Source organism: Microcaecilia unicolor, chromosome 7, assembly GCF_901765095.1.
Source record: "Microcaecilia unicolor chromosome 7, aMicUni1.1, whole genome shotgun sequence".
NCBI classification, from domain to species: Eukaryota; Metazoa; Chordata; class Amphibia; order Gymnophiona; family Siphonopidae; genus Microcaecilia; species Microcaecilia unicolor.
Window position 1 is genome coordinate 26,438,821 of NC_044037.1, and position 19,311 is coordinate 26,458,131.

Below are 19,311 nucleotides of genomic sequence, written 5' to 3' on the forward strand. Positions count from 1 at the left end.
TGGACCTTTGGTCTTTTCCCAGTATGGCATTACTTATGTACTTATTTTTCCTGAGTTAAGCACATGTTAGCACTGAGGGGCCCTGTTACAGAATAGCGGTAATCCCAACATGGGCTTACTGCTCGCTCTTCTGGGACTACCGCCGGCCCAATGCGGTTGCCTGTGGTAGTCCCCGCCCCGAGCGAATACCATTTCCGTGTGGTGGTAAGGGCTCCCTGCCGCATGGCCATGGGGTAAGAGTTCTCTTACCGCATGGTCATGTGTGTCTGGGGGCTTTTTTACCCGCTGCACTAAAAAGGGCCCTGGTGCACGGGAAAATAACAGCCCCCGTCACTAGCGCAGGGCCCTTTTCCCTGCAGCTTGGTAAAAGGATCCCTTAATGTAGTTTAGTGAAAGGGTCCCAGAATTCTGTACAAAATAATTTACGTCAGTGCTGCCCAATCTTTTTGTGGCTGCGACCCTATGATTGAGGCCAAAAAGAGCTGTATGACTGCCTGACGGTGCAGAATAATGATGCATCTATAGAGAGCTCACCAAGGCCATGACCCCAAAGGTAGGTTTTGTGACCCCATTTGGTGTCCTGACCCACAGTTTGGGTTGCAATGTCCCTACCCCACAGAGCTAGTCTGAGATCAGGCAGGTCGAGTGACTTGCTTCAGTCTGCAGAGCAAGCAGTGAATAGGTCACTAGGTTGTTGGCACTATGCTATAATTGCTGTTACAATGGCATTGCTTCATTCCGCCTCTCCCTTTCTCTAGTGATGTAAGCGATCACAGCTCATCAAAAATTGGATGGTCTTAAGTAAAAATATGAAATACAATTTTGCAAATTATTTTGGGCACCCGGCCTTCACAACATTACTGCAATCATTTGGGCAGCATCTGTAAAGGGCTGGAGATTTGACAGAAAGCTCTGGCTGCAGCGTACATTTCACCCTATATTTTACAGAGGATATGGATCAGACAGAGGATAATCAACAAAGACCTTTGCTAATTTAGGGTCCCTTTTTACTAAGCCACGTAAGCGTCTACGCGTGCACAATGCGCGCCAAAATGAACTTATCTTCCGACTACCGCGTGGCTCTTGCCGTAATTTCAGTTTTTGGCGTGCGTCCGCTCCGTGCGTCTGAAAAATATATTTTTTAAAATTTTCTGCCATGTGTAGCAGATGCGCTCCAAGTGGCATCTGATGTGCGCTGGTCGTTACCGCACACATTCCTTTACCGCTAGGTCTATGGCTGGCAGACACCCAAAATGGACACGTGGCAATTCTGATTTTGCGCATGTCCATTTTCGGGGGGGGGGGGGGGGGGGAGGCATTTTTGGTATGTGCGCTGAAAAATATTCCAGCGCGCGCCAAAAACCCGCACCTACACTACCGCAAGCCACTTTTTACTGCGGCTTAGTAAAAGGACCCCTTAGAAAAGTACACTTGCATGTTGGATGACTTACTTATAGAAGAAAACACTGGAAATGTTACAGGAGTTCCTTTCTGAATGAAGCTTTATAAAAATAGTACTGTTTCAGATCAGGGTTACATCCTAAAAATGTTTTGTTTAAAGCTAATGGATTGCCAGATTTAAAAAACCCCAAAACTATAATTCATAGCAGCCTGACCCCTAGCAGTAATACTGCCATACTACTGCTAAGAGTTACAGGTACCATGTTGAACCTGTCATCGGCATAGACAGGACTGGGGTTTGCCTCCTGCCCAGCCTACCTTACACCATCAGAGATGTACTGAGGTGAACCCTTACAGAGTTGGTTTCAATACCAGACTCAGAGAGGTGTAGAAGGTACTCAAGCAGGACCTGTGAAAGGCAGGAAACTGGATATAGGGCCCTGTCCTGTCATCAGATGGCAAACCTCCTCCATTTGAAAGAGTAATCTCTTGGTGGAATCTTTCCTGAAAGCCAGCAAGATCCAGGAGACACTCTCAGGAAGATGCAAGGAAGTAAATTCTAAGCCCTCAACATCCAGGCTATGAGGGCGAGAGACTGGCTGCCTGATAACAGACTTGATGGTTCACTGGAGATACAATTGCTAATGTAAAGAAATCTGCCATAAAAATTGTGTTTGTATAAAAGCCTTTACATTCTTCTGCAAACTGATGAATCCCTTGATGTTGCAGAAGCTGTTGGTGGCTTGTGCCTAATATACCATAGAGGCTGTGGAAAGAACTTCCAATTTGTCATCTAGTTCCATTAAACAATCGATTAGTGAATTTATTTTGTCTGTTAAATGGACTTTATTACAGAACAGATCTTGGGCTGGGGAGTCTTAGGTTTTGTCATAGATACAAGATGGGAAAGACTATTTGAAAATAGTGTCCTGCATAGGAATTTGCAAGTGGGATGCTTGCTTTAGAATGAAAAAGCACAATCGGCTTGTGCTGTTGGTACAAGAGCTTATGTACCACCTGGAAATGCTCCATGACTTAGTCTGAAGCATTGGCAGCTAATGAAGATGGCAGCTGAGCTCCTTGGTATTCTGTAGACGCTTCTAGAACTTTAAGCTTTATAAAAGAACTAGTAAAAAAGGCCCGTTTCTGTGAGAGATGAAATGGGTGCTAGCAAGGTTTTGGTGTCCAGCGATCCTCCTGTCCCCCGGGCCCCCCTGCAGGCACCTATTGTCAGCGACCCAGCTGTCCCCCAACCCCCCTCCAGGCACCTGTCCACTCCGTGATGCGGGTTCCGTATGGAAAATGGCCGCCGAGGGGCAGGGGGAGATCGTGGTTTGAGCCTCCTGTCCCCTGGGTCCCCCTGCAGCCACCCATCATCAGCGACCCAGCTGTCCCCCAACCCCCCTCCAGGCACCTGTCCGCTCCGTGATGCAGGTTCTGTATGAAAAATGACCACCGAGGGGCAGGGGGAGATGGCGTTTCATGGAGTGTCAGTGCTCCGCCCTCGTCGTCATCAAGTTGTGACGCGAGGGCGGGGCACACAGTACCGGGCAAAAAGGATATCTCGACGCCTCACATTTCCGGTTGAGGCTTCATTTAGAACGTTGGGGTTGTGAATTATGTGCGGATGAGGTGTGGTTGAGGGTGGGTCTATGAGTGACAGTGAGTGGTGCATGAGTGAGACTGAGTGTTGCTGACTGCCTAGCCTACCAACAGTGCAGGGCTTCAGTGTTTCCCTCCCACAGAGTGAGCTTCAGAATGTTGCAGGTGAGAATTATTTATATAGATGTTCAGGAAATTCAGCAGTCATGTACTGTATGCACACACCAAGGGCAATTTTAAGAGCTGTTTTAAGAGAAAAGAGTGTTTTACCTGTTGAAATGGGTTATTTGTAAATTGCTCCTTTGCAGGTAAATGTATGTACATTGCATTCACAGATTTGAAACTTCCCCAGGCAGTTTCAAAATTATCCTCATGTGATATTGTTTCAGTGGGATTTTATCTGATTGTGAATACCTTTTATGTTTTATTTATTTTAATTTAACAATGCACGTAATTTTTTGTGTGTTCAAGGGTTCTAAGGATGTAAGCATTGTTATTAGATGATTGATTTTAGATTATTCAGAAATATTATAACAGATATATTTTTTAATTCTTTATGTTTATTATGGTACTGTGTTTATACTTTCTATACTGCCTTGTTCTTCTAAACCTTGAATTTTTCACCGAAAAGGCTAGAGACAAATTGAATTTTATATATATACTAGTAAAAAAGGCCCGTTTCCGAAACCAATGAAACAGGCACTAGCATGTGGTTTTTTGTGTGTGTGTGTGAGTGTGCGGTGTGTGTGCAGGTTGTTGATGTGTGTCTTTTTTTGTTTTGTTTTTTGCTTGGGGGTTGGGGGATGTGCTGTGCTGTGCTGGCAAAGTGGGTTGGATTGGTGTGTGGCTTTGAGGGTGTGTTTCTGTTGTATTGTGTGTGTGTGGTTTTGTCTGTCAAGGAGGTTTGTGGAGTGGGGTCTTTCTGTTGGTGAAATGTAAATGTGGTTGTAGTGGGGTCAGCCTTTGTTGAGTGTTGTTTTTTTTCCATGTTATTTTTTTTGTGTTGTGCTGAGGCAGCAGTGTTGTTTTAGATGGGCGAAAGGTAGAGGAGCACGTTCTTTGTCGGTATTTTTTGGCCATTTCAGGGCTGCTGTAGGGGAATGCTGGAAGAGAAATGTGCTGTTGGAAGCAGCGCCATCATTTTCCATTGGGCTGGGGTTCTGGGCATCCTGGAGGTGGGTGACGGCTTGCCTGAGGACGGGGATGGTTGTTTTAAGTTGGCGGAAGGGAGAAGAGCACGGTCTCGGGCCGTCGGGGGGTGATCCGGTATGTTTGGTCCATTTCAGGCCGGCTGCAGGGGAATGCTGGAACATTTATGCGCTGCAGGAATCAGCGCCGTCTTTTTCCGGGTGCTTGGGGAATCCCCGAGGTGGGAGACAGCTTGCCTGAGGCTGGGGATGATTGGGCACATCCTTGGCCGCTTCAGCAAAAGGGGAAGAGGAAGGGGGTGGGGAACCATGTATTCTTTGTTTGTTTTGTATTATTAGTTTGCATTTCTGTTGAAGAAAGAGTGGATGATGGAGGTGGTGCGTCGGTGTGCGGTTTTTCGTTAGTTTGGCAGCCAGTCTCCAGTGATTCCTAGGCAGGGAAGGAGTACTCCTTCCCCTTCCTTGGTCGCTGTTTGCTGTTGGCTGGGTAGCGGGTAATCCTTCCAGCTGGGCCGCAGCTTGTCCTCTTCGCCCACGTCCCAGATGGTGACAGGCACGTTGTTTTCCGGCTCCTCTGACTCCATGTCAAGCGATCACAAATATAGTCTGTGCTATAGGCCCTCTGGCACTCTTCAGTACTGGCATTAGGCATTTAAAAATTTCTCCCCCCCCCCTCCCCCAGTCTATTTTTGCACATACCCACAGCAGGAATATTCTTCTCTCGTTCCAGCGGTGGTTCTGTGCTCTCCGTGCTGCACAGATAATGAGCCATTCTGCTGGGGAATGCTCCTCCCTTATTGTCACGTAGTTTCCTCTGATTGGTCCGTCTTACGTTGCCTAGTGTTGCCTGGGAACGGTGTTGTGATGGTCCTTTGTGTTTCAGAATGTTGAGGGTGGTTTTTCTGATTGGTCCGTCATGCGAGGGCGGGGCAGAGAGACATGGTCAGTGTTGTGGCTTCACCACCATGAATCCATGAACCCTTCAGTGAGTGACTGAGTGACTTCAGAACGTTGTCTTCAGAACGTTGAGGGTGAGTTTTATTATAGTAGATATATATATATATATATATATTTTTTTTTTTTAAAAAACATTTTAAGATTAAAACTAACATTCTAGGGAGTACAATAAAAGAACAAGATGCAGAAAGTGACAAAATAAATCTGATGTAGAGTCTTGTGGGCTACACAATCAGAATACTAATATATACTGACAAATACCAACCTGACCCATCCTATCTTCCTGACAGGCAATTCCCTAAAGAGCTCTAAAGAAAAACAAGAAAATCAGTCATTCCAACAAAAAGAATGATGAAACTCCCACCCAACCCTCTCTAACCTACTTACCTACCTCATCCACCCCTCCCAACCATAGCTCAGGGTATACATCCTGCCATCAGAAGATATTGGAGCTCAAAAGAAAAACAGAACAACAGAAGAGAAGCCTCAGGTCCCTTACCTATTCCTCCAGGATTTCAAAGATTTGGGGCATACCATAATTCCACCTAAGACTGCAAAGGTAGACCCTTAAACCTTATAAAGGGGCTCCAGATGCAAAGAAATCAATTGATTTTATCATACACCTCTCCAGTCAACTTCTGTAAGTTAACAATGTCCCAGACCTTTTTCCAACCACTCTAGGGTCATGGGATAAAAGTCTAGCCTCCAGAGCGGACCACAGACTGTTTCAAGGAGGCAGTGAACGACCTAGAACCAAAGAACAATAGAGAAATATTGTGCGGAACTGACACTCCAATTACTGCACGAATAATCAAACACAACTCAGCCTAAAATCACTGACTTGCAGGACAAGATCACCACATGTGCTCAACTGAGCCATATTTCCACCATATTAAGGTAGGGTGGGGAGAGGAATATAGTGGGGCAGAAGAAATATATGTTGAATAAGGGATAGGGCTGTCCTATGTTTCTTTTTATTATAGCCCACTGAAGCCCTACCACAACCGTGTGTTTCATTACCACGTTGGGTTACTTTCCATTAGACTAATAGAATTAATCACAGATGAGGCTGTATAAGGGTTTGCAACACTAGACAGATCTTATCTTCAGAAGTGAACGTCTGAGAGATCCAATGCATTAGTGAAAATTAAACAGATTTTTATGAAGTACACTATAAAAAGTATTTTCCTGCAATTTTACTTCAGATAAATGTGACTGAAAATAGTACCCACATCCTCCCACATCCTCCCTTGATCTGAGAAAAAGATATCTTTTATTTAAACTTGAAGAACTGAATGAATGCAGTGAACATTAAGGTATTACTTAGCAATTTTGTGTTAAAAGGGGAAAGCCTGAATGTGTTCCATTCTAGGTATTAGAAGAAAAAGCAGAAGCGCTTTTATTAAAGAACAAAAGACCCAGTGTAAACCACTGAAGGTTCTATCTTTACCATGAGCTGTCTTTCACAGAAACTAATCATTCCCGAACAAACATTAGTGGCAAAATTATAAGAGCCTTCATGAAGTTTGCATTTCTAATAATTTTAGCTTGTCAAGGTAAATAGCATTACAAAGACAGTAGAACTGTAGCCCTAAGTCACAAGAGTTTTATAATCTTGAATTTCATACAGTGAGATTTTGAGGGGCATTTTCAAAAAAAGTCATAAGAACATAAGAATAAGAATAAACATACTTTCCGAGCACTCTACCAAAACCCTCATCCACACCCTTGTCACCTCTCGTTTAGACTACTGCAATCTGCTTCTTGCTGGCCTCCCACTTAGTCACCTCTCCCCTCTCCAGTCGGTTCAAAACTCTGCTGCCCGTCTCATCTTCCGCCAGGGTCGCTTTACTCATACTACCCCTCTCCTCAAGACCCTTCACTGGCTCCCTATCCGTTTTCGCATCCTGTTCAAACTTCTTCTACTAACCTATAAATGTACTCACTCTGCTGCTCCCCAGTATCTCTCCACACTCGTCCTTCCCTACACCCCTTCCCGTGCACTCCGCTCCATGGATAAATCCTTCTTATCTGTTCCCTTCTCCACTACTGCTAACTCCAGACTTCGCGCCTTCTGTCTCGCTGCACCCTACGCCTGGAATAAACTTCCTGAGCCCCTACGTCTTGCCCCATCCTTGGCCACCTTTAAATCTAGACTGAAAGCCCACCTCTTTAACATTGCTTTTGACTCGTAACCACTTGTAACCACTCGCCTCCACCTACCCTCCTCTCTTCCTTCCCGTTCACATTAATTGATTTGATTTGCTTACTTTATTTATTTTTTGTCTATTAGATTGTAAGCTCTTTGAGCAGGGACTGTCTTTCTTCTATGTTTGTGCAGCGCTGCGTATGCCTTGTAGCGTTATAGAAATGCTAAATAGTAGTAGTAGTAGTAGTAGTCAGACCAAATATTTCATCCAGCACAGTATCCTGCTTCCAACAGTGGACAATCCAGGTCACAAGTACCTGGCGGAAACCCAAATAGTAGCAACATTCCATGCTACCAATCCTGGGGCAAGCAGTGGCTTCCCCATGTCTGCCTCAATAGCAGACTATGAATTTGAGACAGCAACAACAACAAGAAAATCAAGCCCTTGATGTTTCAGCATTATTAGAGACATCAGACACAGATTTAGCAGTGCCAGCCACTTTGGTGGCTACAGTGGCTTTGTTGCCAGACAAACCTTGGATTTTGAGAATGTTTTATAAAAACCGTTAAAAGCTATTCAAGAGTTTAAAAAATTAATATTTTCCTAGATGTATCGAGGGAAGCTCAGCTGCGCCGGAGAAAATTTCTTCAGATGAGACAGGAAGTGATCAAGTTGGGAGCTACTTTTTTTCCTAGAATTTCCATGCAAGTGTTTAGTCACCTATCAAACTGTTAAATTTATTTTCTTTGATCCACCCCAGCTGGAAAAATTTATAACAGCTAGAAAGACTGTTGGAACAGTGCTTCCAACTAGTGATAGCGTTTGAAAAAGAAAAAAGCGACCTGTATACGTTCGTTATCTCAATTTAATTAAATTAGATTGCTTGCTATTTTTCTTCAACTTATTGTATATTTTTGAACTCCTAATAGTGGACTTTTATTGGAGTGTTGGAAATTATATATGTAGATCATTTTCCTGCTTTATTAACGTTTCCTCCTCTATCCAATTTTGCCTAATCAAGTGTCTGTATACTTGTAATCTTAAAAATTGAATAAAGAAAAAAAAGCAGACTATGGACTTTTCCTCCAGGAACTTGTCCAAACCTTTTTTAAACCCAAATACCGCTAACCGTTGTTACCACATCCTCCAACGAGTTCCAGAGATGAACTATTGATTGAGTGAAAAATATTTCCTCCTGTTTTAAAAGCATTGCCATGTAATTTCATTGCGTATCCCCTGGTGAAAAACTGATTCATTTCTACCCGTTCTACTCCACTCAGGATTTTCTAGACCTCAATCATATCTCCTTGCAGCCATCTTTTTTTTCCAAGCTAAAGAGCCTTTCCTCATATGAGAGGAGTTCCATCCCCCTTTATCATTTTGGTGGCTCTTCTTTGAACCTTTTCTAATTCCGCTACATCTTTTTTGAAATACGGCAACCAGAATTGAACACAATATTCAAGGTGAGGTCACACTATGGAGCGATACAGAGGCATTATATTATTCTTGGTCTTATTCACCATCCCTTTCCTAATAATTCTTAGCATCCCGTTTGCATTTTTGGCTGCTGCCGCACACTGGGCAGAAGATTTCACCGTATTGTCTACACCGATACCTAGATCTTTTTTTGGTGCTAACCCCCCAAGGTGGACCCCTAGCATCAGGTAACTATGATTCAGATTATTCGTTCCAATGTGAATCACCTTGCATTTGGCCACATTAAATTTCATCTGCCACTTGGATGCCCAGTCTTCCAATTTCCTAAGGTCTTCCTTACATTTTTCACAGTCCGCATTGTGTTTTAACAACTTTAAATAGTTTTGTGGCATCTGCAAATGTAATCACCTCACTTGCCATTCTGATTTCCAGATCATTTATAAATATGTTAAATAGTGCCAGTCCCAGTAGAGATTCCTGCGGCACTCCACTATTCACTTTCCTCCATGGAGAGAAATGGCCATTTATCCCAACCCTCTATTTTCTGTCCAATAACCAAGTCCAAAAACCCCCCCATCTAATCAAAGAGGAAAAACATCTAGATTTCCTGTCAGATTGTGGCTGTGGGATAGCCATTTTTACACTGAAAATGTCCAAAATGAATAACCATTTTCCAAAGTGGAAACGTCTAACTCTTGAACGACAAAAATACAGGGACGTGAACGTCTGTCGGGCATTGTTTACAAAAACATGGCCCTAAAGAGGTTCCTGCAGAGCAGAGGAGTAGCCTTGTGGTTAATACAGTGGATTGTAAAGCAACGGACACAGGTTCAAATCTCACTATAACTTTTTTTTTTTATAAACGTGATCCCTCCTGGATCTGAAATATCTACCGTACCTGAATGTAGACCACTTCAATAGCCTTCAGGCTTACGGGTGTCTTATATACAGTGGCGTTCCTAGCGTCGGCGACACCCGGGGCGGATCGGCAATGCGCCCCCCCCCGGGTGCAGCGCGCCTCCCCCGGCGAAATGACACCCCCCCGGGTGCACGCCGCTAGGGTGGGGTGGTGCCGCGGCCCGTGCCTGTCGGCTGCGAGTTCGAATTGCTACGCTAAATTCTCTCGTTCACTGCAGCTCCCTCCCTCTGCCCCGGAACAGGAGGGGCAGAGGGAGGGAGCTGCAGCGAACGAGAGAATTTAGCGTAGCGATTCGAACTCACAGCCGACAGGCGCGCGCCGCGGCACCCCCCAGCCGCGTGCACCCGGGGCGGACCGCCCCCACCTTGGTACGCCACTGCTTATATATTTAGGTTCAGTAAGTAGTTTTCTGTTTCTGGAAGGCTCAGAATTATAAACAAACAAAAAGTTAAATGGGACGTGAACCTACTACTACTACTAATAACATTTGTATAGCGCTACCAGGCGTACGCAGTGCTGAACATGAGACACACAGAGACAGTCCCTGCTTAAAGAGCTTATAATCTAGGTAAAAACAGACAGACAAGACTTTTACGGACAAGGGAATTACTGGTAAAGAGGAACAGGAGAGAAGGAGGGCAAATGAGTAGGGTTAGGAGCCAAAGGCAGTAGTGAAAAGGTGGGTTTTCAGCATAGATTTAAAAACAGGTAGAGATGGAGTTAGACGTATGGGCTCAGGAAGTCGGTTCCAGGCATAGATCCCTTTGTTCACAGTCCACTGCATTATTTGGATGAACTGAGATGAAACATTCTGACTTTCCAAAATCAGGATTTGGATGTTTTTAGCAGAAGACCATTTTAAAAGGCATTCTAAGACCTCCATCTGCTTTGAAAATGAGCAACTTATATCTCTTATTTTCTTGTACAGTAGGGTTGATTTCCTATGCTTTCATCTTATAATATTTTTCATTATTATTCAATTAACTTTTGTCCCTGCTTTGAGCCTTCCCTGACTGGATGTTCTTGGGGGCCCTTTTACTAAGGTGCGTAGGTGTCTTCGCGCTTCCAATGCACGTCAATTTGGAACTAATCACCCGGCTACCACGAGCCCTGGGTAGTAATTCCATTTTTTACGTGTGTCCGATACGTGCGGCAGAAAATATTTTTTTATTTTCTACCGTGTGACGCTAACCGGGTGGTAATTGGCAGTGTAAGTGCGCTGACGATTACCACCCGGTTAACGCGTGAAACCTTACCGCTAAGTCAATGGGTGGCGGTAAGGTCTCAGGCGCAAAATGGATGCGCGTCAATTTTTATTTTACCGCACTTCCATTTTTGGCCCCCTCAAAAAGGTCTTTTATGCAGGTGCACTGAAAAATGGACTTGCGTGCGTCCAATACACGCATCTACACCAGCGCAGGCCACTTTTCGGCGCACCTTAGAAAAAGAACCCCTTGGTTAGGTCTTGTCTTTGGTGTGGTGGTATGCTTCTCTGGTTTTGTTGTCTAGATTGATGGTTCTCAACCCATAATAACATAACATAATATTAAAATGTATATTCTACTGCAGACCGCTGCAGTTCTAAGTGGATTACAATAGTCAAAACTAGAAAACCCTCTAGAAATTATATTACAATAAAAAAAAATCTTAAATATAATGTGGTCAATATGAGACAAACTTAGGGGTACTTTTACTAAGGTGCACTGAAAAATGGCCTGCGCTAGTGTAGACGTGTGTGTTGGGTGCACGCAGAATTATTTTTCAGCGCACTTCCAAAAAAATGCCTTTTTAAAATTTTTGCCGAAAATGGACATGCGGCAAAATGAAAATTGCCGCACATCCATTTTGGGTCTGAGACCTTACCGCAAGCGATCGACCTAGCGGTAAGGTTTCACATGGTAACTGGGCGGTAATGGTCTACTCGTGTCATCTGCCACTTGACGCGTGTAGCCTGCTGCGCATCAGAAAATAAAAATTATTTTTCGGACACGCTTAGCGGACGTGCGCCAAAATTGAAATTACCACAAGGGCCACGTGGTAGCTCCAATTTGGTGTGTGTGTTGGGCATACTTAGGCACCCTACGTGGCTTTGTAAAAGGGCCCCTTACTGAATAAAAAAAAGTTTTCACAGATTTACAGAAAATATAATACTTGGAAGTATGTTACAATTCCACTGGTAAATAGAGTCAACATTTGACAGGCACTTGAGAATCATAAATGTAAGCATCATTTTCACTTCTTTGTTTAAGTGAATGGTTGATGATTTCATTCCTCGTGTAAAGAATTATATTTTTCTAAACAGTTCACAAAACTGTGCTCTATTTGACTTGGCAAAAAAGTTTGGAAGTTATGCTTTGCAATGCTAATGTCGTAAAAACCATGGTTGCAAGCAAGCATGCACAGAAATATAGTATGGAAAAATTACACTCACCCCATAGACCAGTTCACCCACCATGCCATTCCATATTTTAGTCTCAGGATCTCTTGCTCCGTATTTTCCATCTTCCACAATTGATAATTTGTAGGTTATTCCAACATGTTTTGCTATTTCGGAAGCAAGGTCAACACAGTATCCTTCGTATCGGTTATTCCCTTCTAGCTGCTCATGGTTTTTCTTTTTCATTACATACGGGTTTTCCTTTGATTAGAGAAAGGAGATATCAAAAGAGTTATGATTGTGGCAGCCAATAATAAAGAGAATGGGAGCTGCTAGTTTCTTTGGTAGAGCAATGGCAGTTTTTGGCTTGTTGAGTTGAAAGGCCGGGATCCCCAAGTTAACATTAAAAAAATGTGGATTTCAATGTTAAAATGAATTTGTCTTAGTTAAAAATATCATCAGAAGAGTAATCAATGCTATTATTATATCATAATCATAAATCAAATTCCTTGAAGATAGCATAATCAAACAGAAGCTACAGTGGCGTCAATATTTAGCTGGTGGTAGTGGTCAGTGTTTTTATTTTGTCCATCACCGGAATCATCCCCAGATATTCAATGCCAGGCCATGTCCAGACACCGGAATTGAATATCTGATTATACATAGCCGGATAGCATTTATCTTATATAAACACGATATTCAGCACTTAACCAGATAAGTTCAACTGGATAAAGATAGAACTGTATTTTATGCTGTCCTCCGTATCCGGTTAAGTGTTGGATAAATGTACTTAACCGGATAAGTACTGACTCCGCCCCCATACCACCCATAAAATAGCTGGTTTTGGTTTAGGAGCTATGGAGGAGATTCTATATATGGTGCCTAAAAAAAAATCGGTACTGAAATCAGTGCTGACTAAGCCTAGATTTCGGTGCCAATTATAGAATATGCTTAGTTGATATTTCAGCGCCTAAATCTAAGAGCATCCATTTACACCAATGAAAATGTGGCGTAAATCCTAGCACGCAGATTTATGCGCACCGGGCCATTTTCTATAACTACATGCATACATTTCAGAATGCCCACGAAATGCCCATTTCCCTGCCCATAACCATACCCCTTTTTGCCTGAATGCATTAGAGGTTTGGTGCACTTCATTACAGAATACACTTAGCAAGTTATGCGCCTACATTTTAATTAGTGCCTATTGCTCATTATTGCTTGTTAAGTGCTGTTATCAGTGGGAGGGCATTCCAGGCATCCATTACCCTTTCTGTGAAAAAGTATTTCCTGATGTTGCTCCTAAGTCTCTCACCCTGCAACCTCAACTCATGACCTCTAGTTCTACCACTTCCCTGTCTCTGAAAAAGGTTAGTTTGCATATTAATGCCTTTTAAATATGTATTCCCTTATCCCTCCTTTTTTCTAGGGTATACATATCGAAGTCTTCAAGTCTTTCCATACGTCTTGACATAAGCTCCACCTCATTTTTCTCGCCTTCCTTTGAACTGTCTCAAGTCTTTTGATGTCCTTAGCAAGATACGGCCTCCAAAACTGAACACAATATTCCAAATGGAGCCCTACCACTGACTTGTACAGGGGCATTAACACCTCCTTTCTCCTACTGAATATGCCTTTCTCTATGCAGCCCAGCATCCTTCTGGCAAAGCCAACCACTTTCTCACATTGTTTGTTGCCTTAAGATGCTATGACAGCATCACCCTAAGGTCTCTTTCCCAGTCTGTGCTTATTAGACTCTCACCCCTTAGGAAATGTTCCTGATTAAATCATGAGGCTGCTGATAAAAAGAAGAACCTCCCCCCTCTTTTCCCATTCTTGGGTTAGAGGCTCTCATGTTCTAAAGAAGGAATACTTAACTCACCAGGATTGTAGTGACTACTATTGTCCTGTTTTCTACCGAGGACGATTCATTTGTGGGTGGTTGATCTCCTGCAGGCACAAATCTTTCATATTCATTCCAGTAACCAACCTAAAAAAAAAAGCATTGTGTCTGTAGTATCTGGCATGCAAGAAAGTGAGGTGCATAGGGCTGTAAGGTTAAAGATGGGGGAGATGGGTACTGGAGTGACTGCCCGGGGTCCTGAATGCTGGGAAACCCATAACACCATGGTAGTCAAATCACCTCAGCCAAAGTTAACAAGTTAAAGCTTCCACATGAAAATAAAACAGCATCAAAACACGAATCCAATCGAGCGTGTGCAAGCGAAGACAAGAGCACTCGCACCGTGAAGAGCAGTGGGTTTCCTTGGAGTCCCGCTGCTCTTTATGGTGCGAGTTTTCTTTGCTTGCATATGCTCGATAGGATTCGTGCTTTGATGCGCCTTTATTTTCATGTGGAAGCTTTGACTTGTCAACTTTTAATTTTCAACTTTGGCTGAGGTGATTTGACTCCTCAGGCAGTCAGGGCCGTGCCGATGCGGTAAGCGAGGTAAGCACCGTAGGGGGGCGCCCACTTCTGGAGGGCGCCGCCGCGGTGCTTACCCTCGCCCCGCACCGCCGAGGCCTTTAAATCTTTTACCTCGGTCGCAGCAGCGTCAGTGAAAGCGCTGCCGACGTCTCCCTTCCCTTGCACTCATTGGTTCCCTCAGTGTCCCGCCTTCTTCTGACGTCAGAAGAAGGCGGACACTGAGGGAACCAAGATTTAAAGGCCCCAGGGCACGGAGGGAAGGGCAGAGAGGCATGGATGGGAGGGCAGAGAGGCATCGAAGGGAGGGCAGGGCCCAGGGAGAGGACAAATTGCTGGAAGGGGAGGGGAGAGAGGATTGCTGGCTATGGATGGAGGAGGGAAGGGCAGAGAGGGACAAGGATGGACATGGGGGCCCAGGGAGAGGACAAATTGCTGGAAATGGAGGGGAGGGGAGAGAGGAGGATTGCTGGCTATGGATGGAGGAGGGAAGGGCAGAGAGGGACAAGGATGGACATGGGGGCCCAGGGAGAGGACAAATTGCTGGAAATGGAGGGGAGGGGAGAGAGGAGGATTGCTGGCTATGGATGGAGGAGGCCCAGGCCTCCAAGACTTCTCTGTGGCTATGCCACTGGCTTACGCTAGTATTTCATAACAGAATCTACTGTCACTACAGAAGAAGATCCTACCGTGCATTCTCGGGGCACCTAAATGGAAGTGCCTCCTAAATGCTCAAACACATTTGACATACATACTATATTTCTGCACTGAAAAAGAAATTTGTCTTAATTAAACTGCCAGATTATTGACCTTTGTCTACAATTTCAGCAAATGCAAAAGCAGCTGGCTTATAAGAACACAGAACAACTTTATTTCAGTTCTAATTTTGCTGAGGAAGCCAACTAAAAATTAAATCAGGACATAGAATGCTCTAATAGCTAAGTGTACCCATATGCTTTATGAACCCATTGTCTTCCTATTTAGGATGACATTGTCTTTCGTTATCAGTGATTGCTTGTTCACATTAAATCATTCATTCGCTGTATTCACTATCTACAATTATACAAAGAGCATATGAAAGTCATATCCACTCTTCCAAAAGTCCTTAGCAGAAAATAGTGTGTGGGCAATTTTGCAACGGACTCGTCCCTTTTCTGGCTTAAAGTACATTGAATAGGCTATCTTTATATGGATAGTGGCCAGTAGTCGGGGTAAACATGGATACTGAGCATCTGTGACCATTCATAGTGATGTACAAAGGGCGGGGCAGTGGGGCGGTCCGCTCCGGGCGCACACTGCAAGGGGGTGCAGGGAGCTCGGTTCCCTGCTCCCTCTGACGCTACTTCCTGTTCCGGGGCAGGGAACCGGCGGAGCCGACAGCTGTGCGGCTGCTCCCTGCACCCCCAGGAGGTGATGCACTGGTGGGGGGGGGGGGGGTGGAGGTGATGCCCTGGGTGGCAGCCGAAATAGGAACGCCACCGACCATTCATACAGTGACAATGACTAGATGTAGCTTTTTTAAAATACCACAGCTAACTGCCAGCTTTAAAGACTGAGCCCAATATTTATCAAGCGAGTTTTGAAGGACTTTTTTCAGTTACCCTATGAAATTTGCTTTTATTTATAGATGGTTAGGCTAACAAACATTTTGTGGGGTCCTTTTACTAAGCTGCAGTAAGCACTGACACGTGCTTACTGCAGCTTTAAATACCTTACCACAGGGTGTGTTCAGGCGTACCGTGGTAATTTTGGGACTGACGTGCGCTGGGGATGGGTCTGGGTGTGGAGAGTGCGTACTCTTTGCTAGCGTGTGGTTAGGACATGAGCCCTTACCTCCCACGAAATACGTGGTGCTAGCAGCTCACAAACTAAATGGCCATGTGCTAATGGGAAAAGTAGAGTACGGCCATTGGAATGCATTACCAAACACCATAAAAACAACGCACGACTCGGCAACCTTCCGTAAATTACTAAAGACTAACCTGTTCAAAGAGACTTACCATAAAGATCCTTCATAAATGAACTGACACCAAAACTTTTCACCAGATCAATTTATCATTGATTTCTTTTTAGTTGTTTACTATAATCACAATGCCATTATTGAATGTTGCACATTACCCTTGTCCTCTTATATCTGATATGACCTGTATATCCATTTACTTCTAATTTATTTTATATCTTCTGTACTTTAAATGCAATTATATTCTGTATTTCTCCTTCCGGAAATGGCGATCGCCATTACAGCATAATGTAAGCCACATTGAGCCTGCAAAGAGGTGGGAAAATGTGGGATACAAATGCAGTAAATAAATACAGAAAGAAGAAAAATCAGTCATTTTACCCCTGCGGGGAAAATGGCCTTAGCACGTGAAAATGATCTGCGTAAGGATGTGCTAAGGCCACTATTGACCACAGTTTGGTAAAAAGGCTCCTGCATTTTCAGTCCCTGTATAGATGATTTAATAAGTTCAATACTTACTTTTCGAGGCCGACTAGCTTTCATTTCGTAGACATCAATTGTATAATTTGTTCTACGCCCATAGGTGTCAAACTGGATATTCCCAGTCATTCCTTGTACTTGGACCTGAAATAATAATTTACGTGAAGTAGTGATGAAATTATTACCACACTACATGCCTGAATTGGCAAAAAGCCAAACAAAAACAGGTTTTACAACATGTCCTTAAGGTTCTAACGCCAAAACTCTTGAAAGACCAATACTATTAGGGATAAATTACATAAGTACATAAGTAATGCCACACTGGGAAAAGACCAAGGGTCCATTGAGCCCAGCATCCTGTCCATGACAGTGGCCAATCCAGGCCAAGGGCACCTGGCAAGCTTCCCAAACGTACAAGCATTCTATACATGTTATTCCTGGAATTGTGGATTTTTCCCAAGTCCATTTAGTAGTGGTTTATGGACTTGTCATTTAGGAAACCGTCTAACCCCTTTTTAAACTCTGCTAAGCTAACCGCCTTCACCACGTTCTCCGGCAACGAATTCCAGAGTTTAATTATGCGTTGGGTGAAGAAACGTTTTCTCCGATTTGTTTTAAATTTACTACACGTTTGCTCAAGTTTAGGTGCCAGGATGATGTGTCCTAAGCACACATTTTATAATGGCAGTTATGCTAGTATTCTATAACGGCAGTTGAGTGCATAAGTCCGCATTTACATACCTAACTTTAGGCGTGAACACTTACGCCAGCTCAATGGCTGGTTTAAATATTTGCACCTAACTGTCAGCATAAGAACATAAGCATAGTCATACTGGGTCAGACCAATGGTCTGTCTAGCCCAGTATCCTGTTTCCAGCAATGGCCAATCCAGATCACAAGTACCTGACAGAAACCCAGTTAGTAGCAACGTTCCACGCTAACAATCCCAGGCCAAGCAGTGGCTTCCCTCATGTCCATCTCAATAACAGACTATGGACTTTTCCTCCAGTAACTTGTCCAAACCTTTTTTAAACCCAGATATGCTAACCGCTGTTATCACTGGGATACAGAGCTTGACTAGTCCTTGAGTGAAAAAATATTTCCTCCTATTTGTTTTAAAAGTGTTTCCATGCAATTTCAATGAGCGTCCCCTGGTCGTTGTACTTTTTGAATGAGTGAAAACTCAATTCACCTCCACTCGCTCCACACCACTCAGGATTTTGTACACCTCAATCATATCCTCCTCAGTCGTTTCTTTTCCAAGCTGAAGAATATCTCATAACCCATGCAATGCAACTGCCTGTCATGCCCCCAATCCACCATGCCCTTCCCAGGTCCACCCCTCCCCTTGAAGTTGCATGCTCTGGAACTTGATCTTGCGACTTATAGAATAGTGACCAAGGCCCTGATACTCTGAACCTAATGGCATTAGAGCCGATTAGCACTGGACAAACTCCAGTGTTAATCTGCGCAGAATGCTTAGAGGGCTTTAGCACAGGAAACAACATGTGTGCCAAAGATGGTTGCAAACCATACTTAAATTTTTTATTTTATTTACATTTGTACCCCGCACTTTCCCACTCATGGCAGGCTCAATGCGGCTTACAAATACAGGTACTTATTTGTACCTGGGGCAATGGAGGGTTAAGTGACTTGCCCAGTCACAAGGAGCTGTGCCTGAAGTGGGAATCGAACTCAGTTCCTCAGTTCCCCAGGACCAAAGTCCACCACCCTAACCACTAGGCCACTCCTCCACTGTTGCTACTATTTGAGATTCTACATGGAATGTTGCTATTCCAACATTCCTTGTAGAAGTCGGCCCTTGCAGATCACCAATGTGGCCGCGCAGGCTTCTGCGAGTCTGACGTCCTGCACCAGACTCACAGAAACAGAACCCTGCGCAGCCTTCTACATGGAATGTTGCTAGTGGAATAGCAACATTCCATGTAGAATCTCCAATAGTAGCAACATTCCATGTAGAATCTCCAATAGTATCTATTTTATTTTTGTTACATTTGTACCCCGCACTTTCCCACTCATGGCAGGCTCGATGCGGCTTACATGGGGCAATGGAGGGTTAAGTGACTTGCCCAGAGTCACAAGGAGCTGCCTGTGCCTGAAGTGGGAATCGAACTCAGTTCCTCAGTTCCCCAGGACCAGAGTCCACCACCCTAACCACTAGGCCACTCCTCCAAATATAGTCAAACAGATATTAATGAGGTCATTTGCTATTCCCTCCCAATGCGCAGTGTATAAACAAACCCTTCTCTTAATGCTGGACACCTACCGCCAGCTTGGAGCTGGCTTTGGGGGGATTTTTCTCAGTTTTTTCCAACTCTGGATTGCATATCAGTACAAGGGGGACTCTTTCTGTGGTTTCCTTTTCTTTGTACTGGAATAGACTTTCCCTGGGTATTTCAAGGGAAGAGGCAATATGCTTGGATATTATTTTGGC

The 19,311-nt window shown here is 44.0% G+C and overlaps 1 protein-coding gene across 2 annotated transcripts in view; it reads right to left on the reverse strand.

The window, feature by feature from the left end:
- The window catches only part of GRIA3 (glutamate ionotropic receptor AMPA type subunit 3), a 429,528-nt gene that overhangs the window by 90,681 nt on the left and 319,536 nt on the right, over positions 1–19,311 (reverse strand). For both annotated transcript variants that reach the window (XM_030209320.1, XM_030209321.1), the window contains exons 8-10: positions 16,896–17,000; positions 13,874–13,981; positions 12,046–12,252 (exon numbers count right to left, since the gene is read on the reverse strand). In XM_030209320.1, coding sequence (XP_030065180.1) covers positions 12,046–12,252; positions 13,874–13,981; positions 16,896–17,000 — 420 coding nt within the window. The remainder of the gene's footprint in view (positions 1–12,045; positions 12,253–13,873; positions 13,982–16,895; positions 17,001–19,311) is intronic.